Source organism: Hetaerina americana, unplaced genomic scaffold (assembly GCF_022747635.1).
Source record: "Hetaerina americana unplaced genomic scaffold, ioHetAmer1.1.p SCAF_11, whole genome shotgun sequence".
In the NCBI taxonomy this organism is placed as follows: domain Eukaryota; kingdom Metazoa; phylum Arthropoda; class Insecta; order Odonata; family Calopterygidae; genus Hetaerina; species Hetaerina americana.
The window spans coordinates 28,390,769-28,406,715 of record NW_027286181.1 but is presented as its reverse complement, the minus strand read 5'-3'; the positions used below and the strand labels follow the sequence as shown (position 1 = coordinate 28,406,715).

The 15,947-nt window shown below is 40.1% G+C and overlaps 1 protein-coding gene across 3 annotated transcripts in view; it reads left to right on the top strand.

Annotated features, from left to right (window-relative positions):
- LOC139700986 (moesin/ezrin/radixin homolog 1-like) overlaps nucleotides 1–15,947 on the top strand; it is a 164,192-nt gene that overhangs the window by 86,896 nt on the left and 61,349 nt on the right. For all 3 annotated transcript variants that reach the window (XM_071599529.1, XM_071599528.1, XM_071599530.1), the window contains one exon: nucleotides 11,053–11,232. In XM_071599529.1, the coding sequence (XP_071455630.1) occupies nucleotides 11,053–11,232 (180 nt within the window). The remainder of the gene's footprint in view (nucleotides 1–11,052; nucleotides 11,233–15,947) is intronic.

Genomic DNA, 15,947 nt, shown 5'->3' with positions numbered 1-15,947 from the left:
AAAGCTGTTATGAGAAGAAAATAACGGGAAGAGGACGCATGTATTGAATGTAGACACTGGCGCAGCTAGAGTAAGAGGGCATTGAAGTACACTAGTTGAATATGATTTTTCCATGTACGCTATTGGGAGACTCATATCCGTGAATGTAGCGGTTGGATGCTTCCTGCATTGGCGACTCCTATGAGGTTAGATGACGCTCGTGGTAGTACTGTGGCCCATTTGACAATTTTTACGGTTGTTTTCGAAGGTTGCTCGTCATTTTTGAGTTACCGAAGATATATCTGTGACTTAAGGGTGGATTTTGTCTTGGGAAAAGGTCGGAAATTGCTGAATTTACTTGAAATGTTGTATATTGTAATGTGTTGTGGAAAACAAGATCTTATTTTGCATGGGAATCTGAATTCCCCGATAGAACGAGGTTTCATTAGAAAGATCAATTAGTGTTTGTCATAGGTTCGTATCGCTAGCAAAGGTCCCTGGCAGAAAGTGGATGAGGGATGGCTCGCAAAAAATGTGCTTGGATACCAAAAATTCTAGAGGAGATAAGAGGATGAGGAGGGTATGCTCATGGTTTAGAAAAGTCATAATGGGAATTTAGAAGTTGATTGCTAAGTCTGGGAATGAAACAGGGAATATAAGGTCTGTTCATAAAAAGATGACTTTGATGAATACGTGATTTTATTAGTTGCCTATTATTAGTTTAATTTCATATTCAAGCTCGTAAAGCTGGGCTGGGCAGGTTTAAATTGTATGGTATGGTCTTCGATGTGCGTTAGGTGTGCCCCATTCAATGTGTGCACGTGCCTTGAGCGTCTAATTAACATTCACGCCTTATCGTGAGAGATGTGAAACCTACTTATCGCTTGTTTCTTATATAACGACGATTCGTATCTAAAAGGGGAGTGAGAATAGCTCACTCACTGTGCTAAACTCAGTAATATCAGTGGCTGACTATACGAGTGAAAATAATTTGATTTTCGCAGTTTTTGCGTATCACGGTGTTACGTTGTTAGCACGTATCATTATGGGGCAATTTGCAGTGTTCTACTAGATGATGTATGAATGTTGACATCATATTTCGTAGTGAAAAATGTGTAAAAATATGTTACGTTTAAGAAAGAATGATGCAGGTGAATTCCCACAGTTACAGGCACCTAAATGTGGAAGATAACATTTTAATTCCCGCGTTTGCAAAAACCTCAAATTATTTGCAGATGGCAGGGTTTTAAGTACACCAGGAGGTTTCGGTCTGTATTCTGTATTAGTATAGACGAGATATCGGTGTCGTGTAAGGATTGAGGGGGCTGGAATTATATATGAGAAAACTTACTGCTCGGAAGTTTTGAGAAAAAAGAAAATAAAGTGAAAACGTAAATCGTGAAATCGATGGGACCAAATTAAGTGCTGACCCAATTATTACTGGCTTACACACATGCACAAGAGTACGCCGGTCAACCTTTAAGAAGCTGGGCTGCTTTAAGTTAGTGGGATTGTAGTGGAATATACAGAAAAGGTAGGAGACAAGTGTTTCTTCGTTATATACTTCATGTTTGGAAAATGCGGTAAGTACGTATTTGGGATCCATTAGAGAAAAGCCTTAGTTAAGAAATTAAAAATTGGTTAAGGAAAAATCTGCTGGATTTATCAAAAATTGCATTTAGAAGAGAGACGGCGTATGTTAAAGGAATTAAGAAAGTTTTGAGTACTTCGACTCGCAAAGAGCGAGGTGCAAGATGGAAGGAAATATGTATTTTTTTTAGATATGTACAGGCCACGTACGAGAAGTTATGAGTCGCATTATGATAAAAACAAATTTGCACTTTTCATAGATTTATTTGTAACTTACATCGCCTTTCAGTTCATAGAGCCATCTTCAGTTGCAAGATGATGGTTCAATGACCTGAAACGCGTTGTACGTTACAAATAAATCTGTGTAAAAGTGCAAATTTGTTTCTGTCATAATGACGAACTTCCACAACATCTCGCATGAATCTGTTTATTTATATATACATACCCAGCAAGCCACCGCCAGGGTGTGTGGCAGGGGGTGAATACACACCAAAATAATTTTATCCGAACATACCCGGACCCTACCGCGGTCGAACAATGTTATTATGATCACCTATCCCCTGTTGAACAAGTCACATTAATAGATTTCACCATGGTGATGAAATAACAGAAACACGTACCTTCAGACAGATTGAAGTAATTGTTATTGCCTCGGCACATAACGCAATCATTATAAAATCGGATCCAAGCACCCGAATACTTGTCTAGGTACAAAGATTTAATAATTTCCTGATTTACGTCGACATGTGTGTCGGTGTGTTAGTGCATGTATGGTTGGTGCTCTACCACCCCCGCCAAATACCCTTATGGCGGTTGGCGGGTTACTATGTTGATGTGTGTGATTGAATATTTCGAATCTGTTGACAACAGACCAGTATCGTTACTACGGGAAGCGACCGACAGCTGAAGTCGTTCGTTCGATTAGGAATTGGAAGATGAATGGGTGCTAGCAAGATTCTCAGGTAATAGGGATGGGCTGTGGAGAAAGATGGGGTCATGATTAGCTTTCTCAACTTGAGGGTTGCAGAGTTTATCGTCCCCTCCAATGGGTGGCGTTCTCCACTTACGGGCGCTCCCAATAACACCCCAAGTAGGTATCGGGGTGTGTACCTTCTGACAAATTTTTCCAGGATTCCATCCCGCACGCTCAGGAGTGGGAAGTCAGTATGTTTTTGTGACTAGTGCAGGCTCAGGATTCGTAGTTAACTTCGCTGTCCATCCGAACCTTCGACCAACATTTCCTATTGGTAATCATCAACGTTGCATTCATCGCTACCGTTCTGCTTGGATTCTTCGTGAATAAATCACGTTTCATAATTGATTTAGCGCTGGTTAATGCAACGGAAGTGAGTCGATATTAATATATAGTTAAGTGTTCTTCGGTTTGTTTCGTAATGACTGCCGTTGTCTCTCGTCGTCTTTCAATGTTTCTTCATCGTGTTCAGCCGATCTTACTTAGGAGAACTCAGCAGAATTACGATCAATTAAGCACAATGACGATCGCTTATGTTAAATCGTTGCGGATTTGCTGGAAATTTCAAGGTTTCCAGACGCAACTGAGGTTAGAAACGGTTGGTCATTTCACTCAGGGTACGAACGCCTGTGCTTACAACGCCGAGTGGTAGATCAGTCCTTTTAAGAAACTGTTGCTTGAAGTATTTCTCGAGCAGTTCAAAAAAAGTGGAATTTTTAATGGCACGAATATTGGGAATGATTCCTTATATAATTGACACTTCATGGTGTCTCTAAGCATGTTTACTAGAAACCAGGGAAATGAATATTAAGTCATAAATACCTGGAAATTATAGTTGCCCGTTAGCGTTTGGGAATTGATGTTTTTGGAAACCAATCCTCGGAAAACCTTTACTTAAGGAAGGCGCCCATCTAGTTGTAAAATCTGGACCATAATCTACAATATACTTTGTCTGCTGCTACTGCTTGGGAAACTTATTTCAACCATTTGTAAGGCAAATGTATCTTTTGTTAAGATTCTTAATGGAAAATTTGAAATTTTGGTTGCTTGACCCAGAGAAAGACATGGAAATCCGGAAGTAATGTACAGCGGGAGTTGTGTATTTACCCAACATTCGTTCGCCTTCGCCTTATAAGTTCGTCAACCGTACCCCTTCTTGAAATTTTGAGGATTAGATTTTCAAAGCTGAACAGCTCCGTTAAAATCCTTTCAGCTTGAATTGGCTTGTGGAACGAAGGAAAAAAAATCACCTTAACATTCCTAAATTGATATGTTGTTTGATCAGTCGCGTCGATTAGCTTTTTTTAGACGTCTGATAATCCGTTAGTTTTTCGTACTCCCCCCTCCCTGTAAAAAGTTACCTTGAGGATATAATGGGTAAATGTGTGTCTCGATTAAAGTTCAATACCAAAGAGTATGACCTCGTCGACAGCATGAAACTTTCTAAAAATAATTTTGTGGTTTTCTGTATTTTAATATTTCCGTAGAATCTAATGAATTGTCGGAATGAAATCTTATCTCGGATTATGGAAAAAATTCATGCAATTTTGATATTAATTGCTAAATTTGGACGAGAATGCCAAATTTTCTGCATTGTTTTAAATTTAAGTATATTTTTTGCATTAATTACGAAGAGAATCTCAGAGATGAAATATTTTGTCGCAAGAACGATGCCATATTTCGAAAAACTAATTTTTCGATACTTTAAACTTATTTTTTTTTTCATTTGTTGATATTTGCTTTATTTTTTGGAACGAAATAAATTCTAACCCCCCAGAAAACTGAAACATTTAGTGGAGTTACAGTATTTTTATCTGTTGGTATTTCAATCAAAAAATTAAATTAAACTACTAGATGTCTGAAAACGTAAAGAGTGCATTGACAAGTCAGAAAATACAAATGTTTGGATGAAATACTAGTGGTTAGCAAATTTAAATATTTCATTACCCGAAAGTTTTGACCTGACTGACAAAAATGTGACTTACGCAAACATGAGTCTCCTAAATGAGTTGTCAGTTCAAAATCCGAGTCGCGAGAGTAAGTTTTTCTAGACTTGACCAAGTTTTATTCATTCATTTGGCTTATCAATCCATTCGCCTCTTCAAAAGATAAAATTGATTAGAGGTACATACACTTATTGAACCGAAGTATTTCGCGGTTAAAGCAAGTGATGAGAATCGTATACGATCACCGTCCTGAAAGTCATGGAGAAGTAACCAGGATGTATGCAAGTCGTCTGCGGGAGGGGAGAGTAGGGTTTAGAGAACTAATGCTAGCGGACCAGACTTATGAAATGTTATGTGCACGTGACGTAACTTAGATAAGAGGTCGCTTCCGACTCTCGTGAGTGCATCATTTTCCTCTTCAAACAAGTATTTTTCTCTCTCCCTCCCCCGCGTCAAGCATTATACCCAGTGTTATCGAGTCGATTAGGGCTCCCTTGTTCTCCCCCATCCCCCTCTTCGAACATTTCAGCCGGCGCCGTAATTTACGCGCGGCGTCCTCAGGCTGCGGCTGCGTTCTTCGCTGTTGCGTCAGTTGCATCCGCCCCGCGACTTCATTGAAGTTCAACCTCTCTCTCCTTCGCGAGGTGTGTGTGGTAGCCACGCAAGAGGAGAAGGGAGAAGCAAACGCACTTTCGAAGCCAAGGATAGCATCTAGGGATCCCGTATCGTTCGGAGAAAAACTGGTGGGGAGGAGGGGGGGATCCAACTCGACGCCAGACGTACCATCGTCCGACCTCGCACCTGCGTCTCTCCGCTTTCATTTGTTTCCCCCCTTCCTCGTCACTTCCCCTCTCTTCTCTTCCCCTACAACTTCCCTCCGTCCCCTCCCCCACCTGTTGAATGCATTGCCGCCGTGGAAAGAGAGGCGAGAGAAGGCCGACCTTTCCGTCCACCCCCTTTCCCTCCCCTCCATCTCGGTCGAAGAAGGGGGGAAGGGGTAGGAGCAAAGCTCGCCGCGTTGCGAGTTCCCAGCGTGCCGGTGGAGATGTACGAGTATGCGGTGGGCGAGGGAATTGGTTGAAAGATGAAAAGGCTCTCCTCTCCACCCCCCTCCCTCTCTCTATAACATGGCACGAATGACTTCACCAGAGTTCATCAGAGATCCACTCCTGGCCCTCTCCTACCTTCCCCATGACATTCCCCTACTTTCCCCCGCCGCGATACCCCTCAATAAACATGTCGCGCGCATCTATTCTCATTTTTGTCTTCTTTTTTTCGTGTTTCATTATCGTGTTATGAAACGCGTGTGAGGTCGCTGCTACGCGCACGGTTTCGTAAGACATTTTATGCTAAGTTCGTCTGCCCGTGTTGGTGGGCTCCTTCAGAATGAAATGCACCATTCGGCGTTTCATGATTTCGGAATTGCGTCGACCTCCTTGAGGACGTGAGTTGTATTGAATTGGAAGTTGAAGGTGTACTGAGCGTACATAATACCGTTGTGCACCTTACATACAGATTTCCAGGGTTTTATTTTTGCATGCGTAAACTACTGAATTGAAGAATATAAGTCGAGGGTGGATTGATGAAATCCCTGCATAAGAAAACGTTGAAATCTTTGATAATTTCGATATTTGTGTATTTAAACTCGATGACTTCAATTGATCTTTAAAATTAAAATAGATAACAATAATTAGGCGCTAATTGTCATTATCTATATTGGTGAACCATTTTCTAGAGAATAGGGGGGGCATAAGCACTAGTAATATGAACTTCAAATTTCTAGTTCATCCATAGATCAAAAAATAATCCATATTTTCCAGTCCCTCCAGGATAAATTGTGGGAAAATTTATTTTTTAATTATGGAAATCCATAATTCGGCAAATATACGCCTTAGGCTATTATATTTTTCCGATTTCATAACACTCAATGTAATTTGAATTTACTGAAATTCGTTGTATAATTGTTTCGTCGGGTTACCACTGCTCAAGGTAATCGGAGGATTGAATTGAAATTTTAAACAAATACTAATGGTGTCATTATTGAATTAACGGTGGCATAATGCCATTAGCGTAAGGTCGGGATAGTATTAACCTTAAAGCTTCATGGTTTCAAACCTCCCAGGCATAACGACCAGTGCCCTTGTCCAAACAAATGTGATACCCCAGTGTTGTCAGGAGTTGGGACTAGTAGCAGTTGTTTCAGTGACAATGTAGTTAACTCTCGTCATTAAATTTGCTTTTATAATCAAATTGGGCCCACTGTCGCACCCTCGTTCGCGTCAAAAGTGGTCCTCTTCCATTCTGGTGGCATAATCCGTCCTTAAGCAGGTGAAAAACAAGGCTTGGGGGAGGGGGGGTACCCGAGGATCCGGTCTATTATGCAGAGCGGGGAATGATGATCCGTCTCATGGCATTCGATGGGTCCCCCCCCCCTTTTGTGCCCCATCTGTTTTGGGCCTGGGGCGTTGCCGTGAGGGAGGAAGTTGCCTTTCACGTTTTTCACTGAGGGGCGAAAGTCTTTTGTGCTGCCCCTCTGTCGAGCGCCTGGTTTTTTATTATCATTTCGTCGATGCCTTCGCCGCTCTGCCTGCAGGTAAACGTAAAAGGGATACCATTCCCATCTTGAGATGGTTCAAACCGATGGTTTAGCCGCCCCGCTTCAGAGAGTCTTGACCACTGCCCACTTGATGAAATAGGTGTACCGCCCCTTCCTAAGTTGGTATGGGCGGTGCGTCGTCATTTCACACCACAAATCCTAAGCTTGGAAATTCAAAGACTAAAATACCGATACACTTGATGAGATTTTCCGAAAACAAGAATGATCTGTGTTAAGGTCAGATATACACGAAAACCGTCGAAAATACGTGTGGCAGGTGGTTTGGTCAACAGCCATTTTAATTCTACTCCAATAATTTCACTACTATCAATAGTTTGCCCCCCCCCCCCGTGCCCCGATGATTTTATACATGTTACAGATGTTACACCGGAACTACTCCTGACTGCTTTAAGGACAAGAAGGAAAAATAAAAAGGAAAGATTCGTTTACAACGCAACTAATTATCATTAGGTATATGCGCATTTTCACCCTGTGGCAATTCGAATGCGAAGTTCTGTACAAGAACCAAGCGAAAAACGTAATAGGTCTCCGGTTCCGGTGGATTCCCGGAATAATTAAATTATGTCTCAATGGCTGCAGATCATTCCATAAAGTTTGTCGCGCTGCCAGATTATCATATTGCGTCTAAATCAACATGAAAAACATTTGTACCCCGATAGATACTTTGCATTTTTACTTACAAATTGAATATTTCCATTCAAGTTCATGTTCGAGCTTCAAAAATGTTGAGATTAAATTATTTGCAACTGGGATTTGTTGTTGAGATTGTTTGTCCGCGATAATACATTCTACCTAAGGTGGTAATGTCGTAATCCATTGGATCATTGCGATGGTAAAAAAATGACAAAATATTTATAAATGATACGAAATTTTGTAACTGCCTTAATAAAGCAACGGAAACGTTTAATTGTAAATATTGTTATAATGAGGACTAAAAGAATATCTCACTCCAATTACCCTGAGCATTTTCGGTTGGTGTTGCTAGATTCAGTTATTCCGCGACAACCTAGTAGTAAATGTTTTCTTGTGTTTTCTTGTTGTTCTCCTCCGTCAGGAGACCTACCTGAAAAAGCCACAAGTTTTTCGCGTCGTGCTTTTTTGACTAAATGATGAGTAAATCCTTATCTTTTCTCGTATGGGAGCTGTAAGAAGGCGTAATCGTTACCCTCGAAGATGGTCGATTTGTGTTAATTGGAGTTTTTAATTTTAGTTAAACCTTATGGTCAGGTTCCCGTTGGTTTTTGAGAAAGCCTGAGGTCCAGCTGAATCCATTCCGCAGGGCAAATTGTGCCCTGCGAAAAAATTGGTTTATCGTACGCGAAAAAAAAAACTAATTTTAACAATTTTCCGCGTCTTTGATGGCGGTTGTTCCCTGCTAAACGTTTACTGTTCACCGGAAATTGCTTCGCTGTTATTGTTGCGTCCGTTTATTTATCACGCCTCGACCAATGGTTAATGTTCTTTGGTCAGTCCAACAATGGTTCGCCGGGGGAGGGGAAGAGGTGATAACGTCCGGCGTAGTGATTTAATGGAGGCGCTAGCGTTGATAGCCGGGAACGCGTGACCTCGTTTTGTGTTAAAAGCTCGCGAGTTGCATTGAACGGTGTTTAAGAGCCTTCCGCAAATGTGCTCTGTCTCCATTCCAATTTCAACTAGCCTACGTTCTGCGAGGCTATGCAATCAGGTCGCTGCTTGTCCTCGAGCATTAAGCGTAAAGCCATCTTTGAATGTTTCTTTCCGAAGGCGGCAGATTCTCTTTGATCGTTGAACGGTCTAATTATTCGACCAGGTGGATCACTGCGTCTCTCTTGGAGATGGCAGTATTTTTGAGAGCCGTATTCGCATATTAAATGAAGTTTCATCTAGATGTAAAGTAATATGTCACTTCGATAAAATTTTCCTCTCTTTGTTGTCGGAATCGCACCGTATCAAATGGCGATGGTTAAACAGTGTATTTCCGTTTGTTTCGTAGAAATTGACATCAATTCAAAAAGATGTTAAATACGATCAGAAGAATTTGGATTAATGTATAGCAGAAATACAAGCCGTTCTCACGAAAAACTGAAATTATTTGCGAAATTGTGTAGAATTGTATTAGTATAACATAAACAGCACGTATCCACCGTTGCTTAAGTGATATGATTCAATTTGTGGAAAGGGGAAAACAGCCGATATCACGTAGTTTCAAAGAGTGACCTTAGAAATAGTCGAAAATATATTTTTAGAGCACTTTTTGAAAGTTAAGTATCCACACAGTGTTTCTTTAAGAAGTATGCCTGAATATATGTTTTATCTAATCACTCACCGTTAATGCATGGACTAAGGTGACATTTTGACTTGTGCATTTACGATCGAACACTCTTTAAGTGTACCGTTTCTGCCTTGAAGTGAGCCTCTTTCTATTCACCGGATCGCGTTAACATTTTACATTAATATCCGTATAAGATTTGGCGAAGTTATGATTTTTTTTCACCTCTTACACTACTGCGTACATTGCGACACACCTAATTAGTACTACATTGTCTTTTCCCGGTCAAGGTTTTCCATGGCAGCATGGACAAAGCACCGCTACAATTCTTAATCCTTGCCTAATAACACGCCAAATACCCCGACACAACCCATTCATATAAATCATTTTTCATTTCTACGTCCCTTCATTCCGTCCAAAATGCTTATTATTTTCCTCCTATTATTCAAGATTCCCCCATTATTCGCCATATTTTTTAAGCCATTACCTCTTTAATTTTCCTGACTTTCAAATGATTCCCGTCTACCACCAGTACTTTGCTGGACGAGTACAGGTGTATGCGCAAGCCTTTAATGTAGGAATGGTGCAAAATATTCTATGGTGAATGGTGTTACTTGAAGGAATTTGTTCATGATAAGTAGGAAAGAAAATACTTCATTCCACAGAGAAAGAGTTTTTGTTAAACCAGCTATTAGGTTTCAGGCCTGATGGTGATACTCCATCTAGAAACCGGTCTAAAATAATTTGTGAGCCATTTGAGCTCATCTCTCTATATGATATTGAAGCACTGTACAAAAATGCAGTTTGCATCTATTTCACTTGAATTTTCGACACCGCTTTTAATAAACTCGTACAAAGAGCGTGCGATATTAATTTAAAGTTCAAGTTGTCGATGGACGTTATCAAAAAAATCATAAATATTTTTTTAATGAAAACGAAACCTGAAAAAAGTACATGATTAAGGTTAGCAAAAGGCTTCGATGGAGCGGTAGAGGTGACGTAAGCAAAATATTTTCGCATAAGTTTTGAATTTCATCCCGCTATTCCCATCAATTCATTATTTTAAATATTAGCATCAACCCCACTAACAGAAATTTAATATTCCTCCCCAGCTACAAGCGTTAACGTTACGTATTGTGAATGAATAATTTTTGAGGATGGTTTGGGAATGTTGAAGACTGTAAGAGAGAAAACGTTCGGCAAACGAAGAAGTGTTAGAAGGAAAAGCCCGGACGGAATTGAGTAAGAAAGTATACGGTATTGATGAAGACTTCATTGTAGCTTTAAGTGTTGTTGAGTGGTGTCTCGTTATTGAAAGCTAGGAAATGTAGGCGTGTTGTGTGTGTCCATCCAAAACCGACCTTAAACGGTAGACTACCAAATAATAATATTTGTTGAATGACGGTTACGTAGAAGAAAATGAATGCCGTCAAAACAAGGCTGGTAGTACATCTGGTGATATGGGAAAGCTATATCTTTTACATGCCACTTTATAGTATGCATACACGGAGACAACCTTTTCTTCCATCACATTTGTTCTGCTGAGGTACTTGATTAAAATTTATTACAAAAGTTGACTGTTAGTATCTATGTACTATTTGGTTAAGTATCGTGATCATAAGTTTTTCGAAATCTCCATCACACTACTTCCATTGCAAAATTGAAAATAATAAACTTGTATATTTGTGCTCTTTTCCAGATGAACGTGAGGGTGACGACGATGGACGCGGAGCTGGAGTTTGCCATCCAGCACACCACTACCGGCAAACAGCTCTTCGACCAGGTCGTCAAGACCATCGGTCTCAGGGAAGTATGGTTCTTCGGCCTGCAGTACACAGACTCCAAGGGCGACCTCACGTGGATCAAGCTGTACAAAAAGGTGAGTCCGCCCCGTCGTACAAGTCTCTTGTGACCCTCCCCAACTTCTTCCGCGGTTCTCTTGATACCATTCGTGGTATCTTTATTTCTCCTCTCCGTTCGCGAATCTTGCATCGGGATCTTGGCCTAAGCGATTCCCTATTGAATGAACTCTAGTCCCCCCTTAAAAATGTTTCGTTTTTGCATTTTACGAAGTTAAGTATTCTGGTGAATAAACCTGGGACCAATCCAGTCCCAGTACCTTAACGCACATCAGCTCTCATTCCTCCTTCAACTTCATTCTCAGCGTGTTTTTAAGTGCAGTATATGCTGGATAGCGATGTGGAAAGCCTTGTTTAGGTATTAACTTTAATTTCTACTGCGTAAGAAATCTGATGTTTGCTTTGCACTATCCATTGTGGTGAAGGATGAAAAGAATGATCTATTATTTTCCTGGTTCTAGGCAATCCATGAGGCGAAGGTATTCTTGTAAGCATTTCGGTACGCTGAGCAGTTATTTATAGTTTTATGAACACCTTTTAGGGCCCAATTTTTAAGTTAATATGAAATTCGATCTTGGTCTAATAATAATTTTTCTCGTATGTATACAATCCCAACGTGGTCAAGCTTCATTGCGTATATGTTCTTTTTTCTTGTGTGAATCGGTAGTTATGACCATATTTCTCGAGGAGAGTAGTTTTATTTACGACAGTTATATTAAGTACCATTCATCAGTTTTCATTCGTATAGCATCCTACATTTTTTCTTATTATTTATTGTGAATTAAGTTTTAATCCGATTTTGCGTTTCTTTTAGACAGTTATTCAGCATATCCGCTGATGATTCTGTGGTGCTTAAAACCCGCTGTTCTTATTTGGTTCGAAATGTTTGAGACATGCGGAAGGATGGAAAACGTGAAATGGGTGGAAGGGAACAGAATAATAACTATGATAGGAGAGGGTGGCTAGGAGAAATCATAGGAGGCCAGGAAAGTGGATGCCGAGCAGTAAGTAAAGAGAACACTGAGATGTGTAGGGGATGAGGTTAGGCAAACGAGTTAGGGGTTGAACAACGGGAAGTGTGTTTGATGGAATGGAGGGAGGTCGTATGTATGCGGAATTGAAGCAGTTTATTTTAATTCGGGGTGCCACGTTTTGTCGTGTTATGCAGGGCTTCAAAATATAGTGGTGGTTATTTTTGGTTCAACTATTTATCATTTTAGTTTCTGCTTAGAGCGGTTATCCATCATAACTACAATTATTATTCTGTTAACCCTAAATTTCTCTGCAAGAAGTGGCTAGCTTAAGTGTGTCTAATTATTTTTCTCGATAATGGGAAGCCTAGGAAGTTAATCTGCTGATAAGACTCGTGTTAAGCAGTGCCTAATGCAGGAAGTCAGGGTAGAATTTCATAATTATGTCCCACTTTTGAATAACTTGGAAAACGCATTTGATTTACACGAAAGGAAGCTTAAATTTGTTCAGGATTTTTCATTAAATTGAAGAACACAGGCCGCGTGAAATAACTGTCACGCAAGAAGCTAAATTGCCCTGCCGCGCAGTAAAAACCATAGCAGTTATTTCTTCTCGGAAATACTCGATTGTCAGCGAGTTACATAATGTTTGTCTCATTGTTCGATATTTCTGGAGAAGTCCGGGATGAGCGAGAGTCTTGCACACAGCCTTAACCACGTATTGGAGTCGAGTTGAATGGAAATGTTAAATTCTATTTTTATCACGTAACGAGTGCTGGTGGATAATTTCGTTTGCACATCGCTTATTCATTTGTTCGGATTGTGAAAAGGAAAATTACTCACTTCCTCAGAAGTATCCTTGGGTGGTTTCCATTTTTAGTATTAGAGACTCGGATAGTTCTTTTTTCAGCGGAGATTGTCTCTGATCTTTTTTTCTTGTAATGCCGTTTCTAGAGTGACGTAAACTCCGCCGCGTTGTCTCTAGTTTAGGTAATTAATTCTTCACTAGAGTACGCACCATCTTGAACCTTCAGACCCCTTCCATTTGATATTTTTTTCTGGTTTTTGTCGAAGTCAAAATTTTTACTTGTATTAATGTAATGGTTAGTAGGGATGGCGATGAACTGTCGACCGGAGCGACTGCTAGCGCGCCCTCTCTCTCAGTAATTCAAGTCCCATAATTACTCCGTTGGGTAAGAATCTTCCAACGTAGGAATTAATATGCTTGAGACGCAATCTCAAAGCCGTACCGTCACGAGACGCTTATTTCTTTCGTTGCGCCGATTGTTTCGTCATGTAAGCAAACCGCTTTGAGAGTTGAAACAATGGCACTTAATGCCGTGTTCGGTTACTGTAGAAGTATCCCCGCTTTCTGAAATTAGCTGCATGAAATTTTCCTTGTTTTTGGGAATTTCGTAGATGGAATCGTCGGCATAATATCCCGCCCAGGGCTAGTAATTAGGGAATGCCATGCTAGCAGTTTTTTGGTAATTAGACGAGGAAGTAAACTGGATAGGAAATCGTGTGTACTTTTTTTTTAAATGAAGTCGCGTGGTAAAACCAATGCTCGATTGCATGTCGATTTTTACATTTTTTTTAAACGCTCGGGTCCCACGCTTTGGTGTGCTGGACGGGCTATTCCGCAGATTCCGGAATTAATTTCGTGCGAATTATTGGTGCTTATAAGTTGATATTTCTGTTACCCGAATGCTGCGGGATTCTTTCACAAATCTTGAGCGCACCTACGTAGGCTCAAAGAAGGGAGGAAGTTTCGGACAGCCCCGATCTAATATAAGATTTCGATGCTATGCGTACTCGAAATAATTTTAAGGACATATCCGTCTTGGCTCTCACTGATTCCGTATCTCGGAGTGTTGGGGTGGAAGTTTTTAAATCTCAATGTTCACAGAAGATTTAGAATGCTCATCACATTACTCGTGCTTCCCCTTTTTGTCCCACGTGAACGAATGTCTGTAACTTTGGAAAGTGCCTGGAAAATACGTATGGTTTCAGGATGGCACCACATGACCGGCTGCAGTCCAGGTTTGAAATTTCTCCTTTCTTGGCGCTTTTCATGGATGCAACCTAAGGATTTTAATTGGGGACGATTGAATATACTTAATTGTGTTTGTGACACTGGGAAAAGTGGCATCATTATTCCCATCTCCGGTCCTTAACTACATGCTGTGCCTACCACATAACGTTTAGTTAACATATTTTCTTAATAACTCATTCTTTAGCGGAAATTTTGAAGCAACGTTATAGTTTTGAGACTTTTTGAGGAAGAGGTTTTTTCCAATGCGGACATTATGCTCTCGTTGTTATAAATGTTCGTGTTTTCTCCCCGGCTGTTTATAGGTTTGATTTTCTTTTAAAATTTCATTTAAATTCAACCTTATTCCATATAATGTCACCCTCATAAATATTTCTCCTGGTTGTATCCAAGGAAGAGCGTCGAGTCCGAACGTAGCTTATTCAGCCAAAACTTTCTCTCCTCCCCTGGTTGTCTGTTCAATCGAAGGACGACTCGTCATCCCCTTTTCAAGTTGGTCGCGGCGCACTAGTGCGTTCACCCCGCTTTACCACTGCCGTTATCACGTGGGGAATTGAAGAATGATTTACATGATTTTGGAAGCTGAAGAGCTGTTTATCTAATTAATTTTTAAAAATTATTGCCTATAATTAATTAAATCACTTTTCTGGGTGCTTGGCTTTAATAGGGCAAACTCCAAATAGTATTTAATTGCAGTATATGTATGCGCATGGAAAAGGTCAAATTGACGGAAAGAAGAAAACAAACGAACTATTCCTAGGAATGGTGGGGGAGGGGAGGGAGAGAGAGATGTTGTGAGAAATCCATAGAAAGTGGATTCTGGCCATTTAATTGGAGGTAGATTGCTGAAGGCTATGATAGTAGGTAGGGATAGATGAATTTTGCGAGGATGAAGCAATGTAGCGGAGGAAAGAATACGAGATATGTTGGACGGAATGGAGGAAATATGCATGTAGAATAGGTTTAGGTGTCAGGTTGTTTATATACTTCCTATTTCCAAAAGTAATGCTATAAATTGTTTATTACATTAATATTATAGACGGGAGAAAGTTAAGCAAGCGATCTACGGGGAGGAAAAGAAAGGTATGTTCGATGAAATTAAAGGGGGTAGAATATTCGCGGAATTGCAGTAGAGGTGAGATGGTGGGGTGTCGTGTTGCCTCTTTAGGTGAGACTAAGAAATATGAATATGTTAGGTCTGAAGACTATCCAAAACCCATCCTAAACTTAGGCTACCAAATATAAAGCAAACTCGTATTTTCCAGTTTCAAATTCGCATATCCTAAAAGAGAATCCCGTACAACAGATACCAAAAGATATTCTGAAAGTATTCATTCCTTTGTCTTTTGTTTGAATTTATTTATTTAGATAATAGCTACTAAAATTGGTTATATACCATAGTTAACTGCAATAGGTTTAAATCAACGTGCACGTATTATTTATAAATATTGTGAAAGATTATAGGAAATTGTCTTGTTCCCCGATTTTTGTTGGCTACCCAGGTTATGGAATAGTGCAATATTAATAGAATAATATTTAAGCGTACTTAACCTTAAATATCCCTGTTGTGAAAGTTTAATTTTTTCTTCCGAGGTGTTTTTTTGTTGTGAAGAATTTCGTTTTCTTTTGAATATATTATTGGTCGCAAACAATGGCTACGACTGTAAAAATGTATGTCGATGATAAAAGTGGCGTGGTGCCCGGCTTTCCG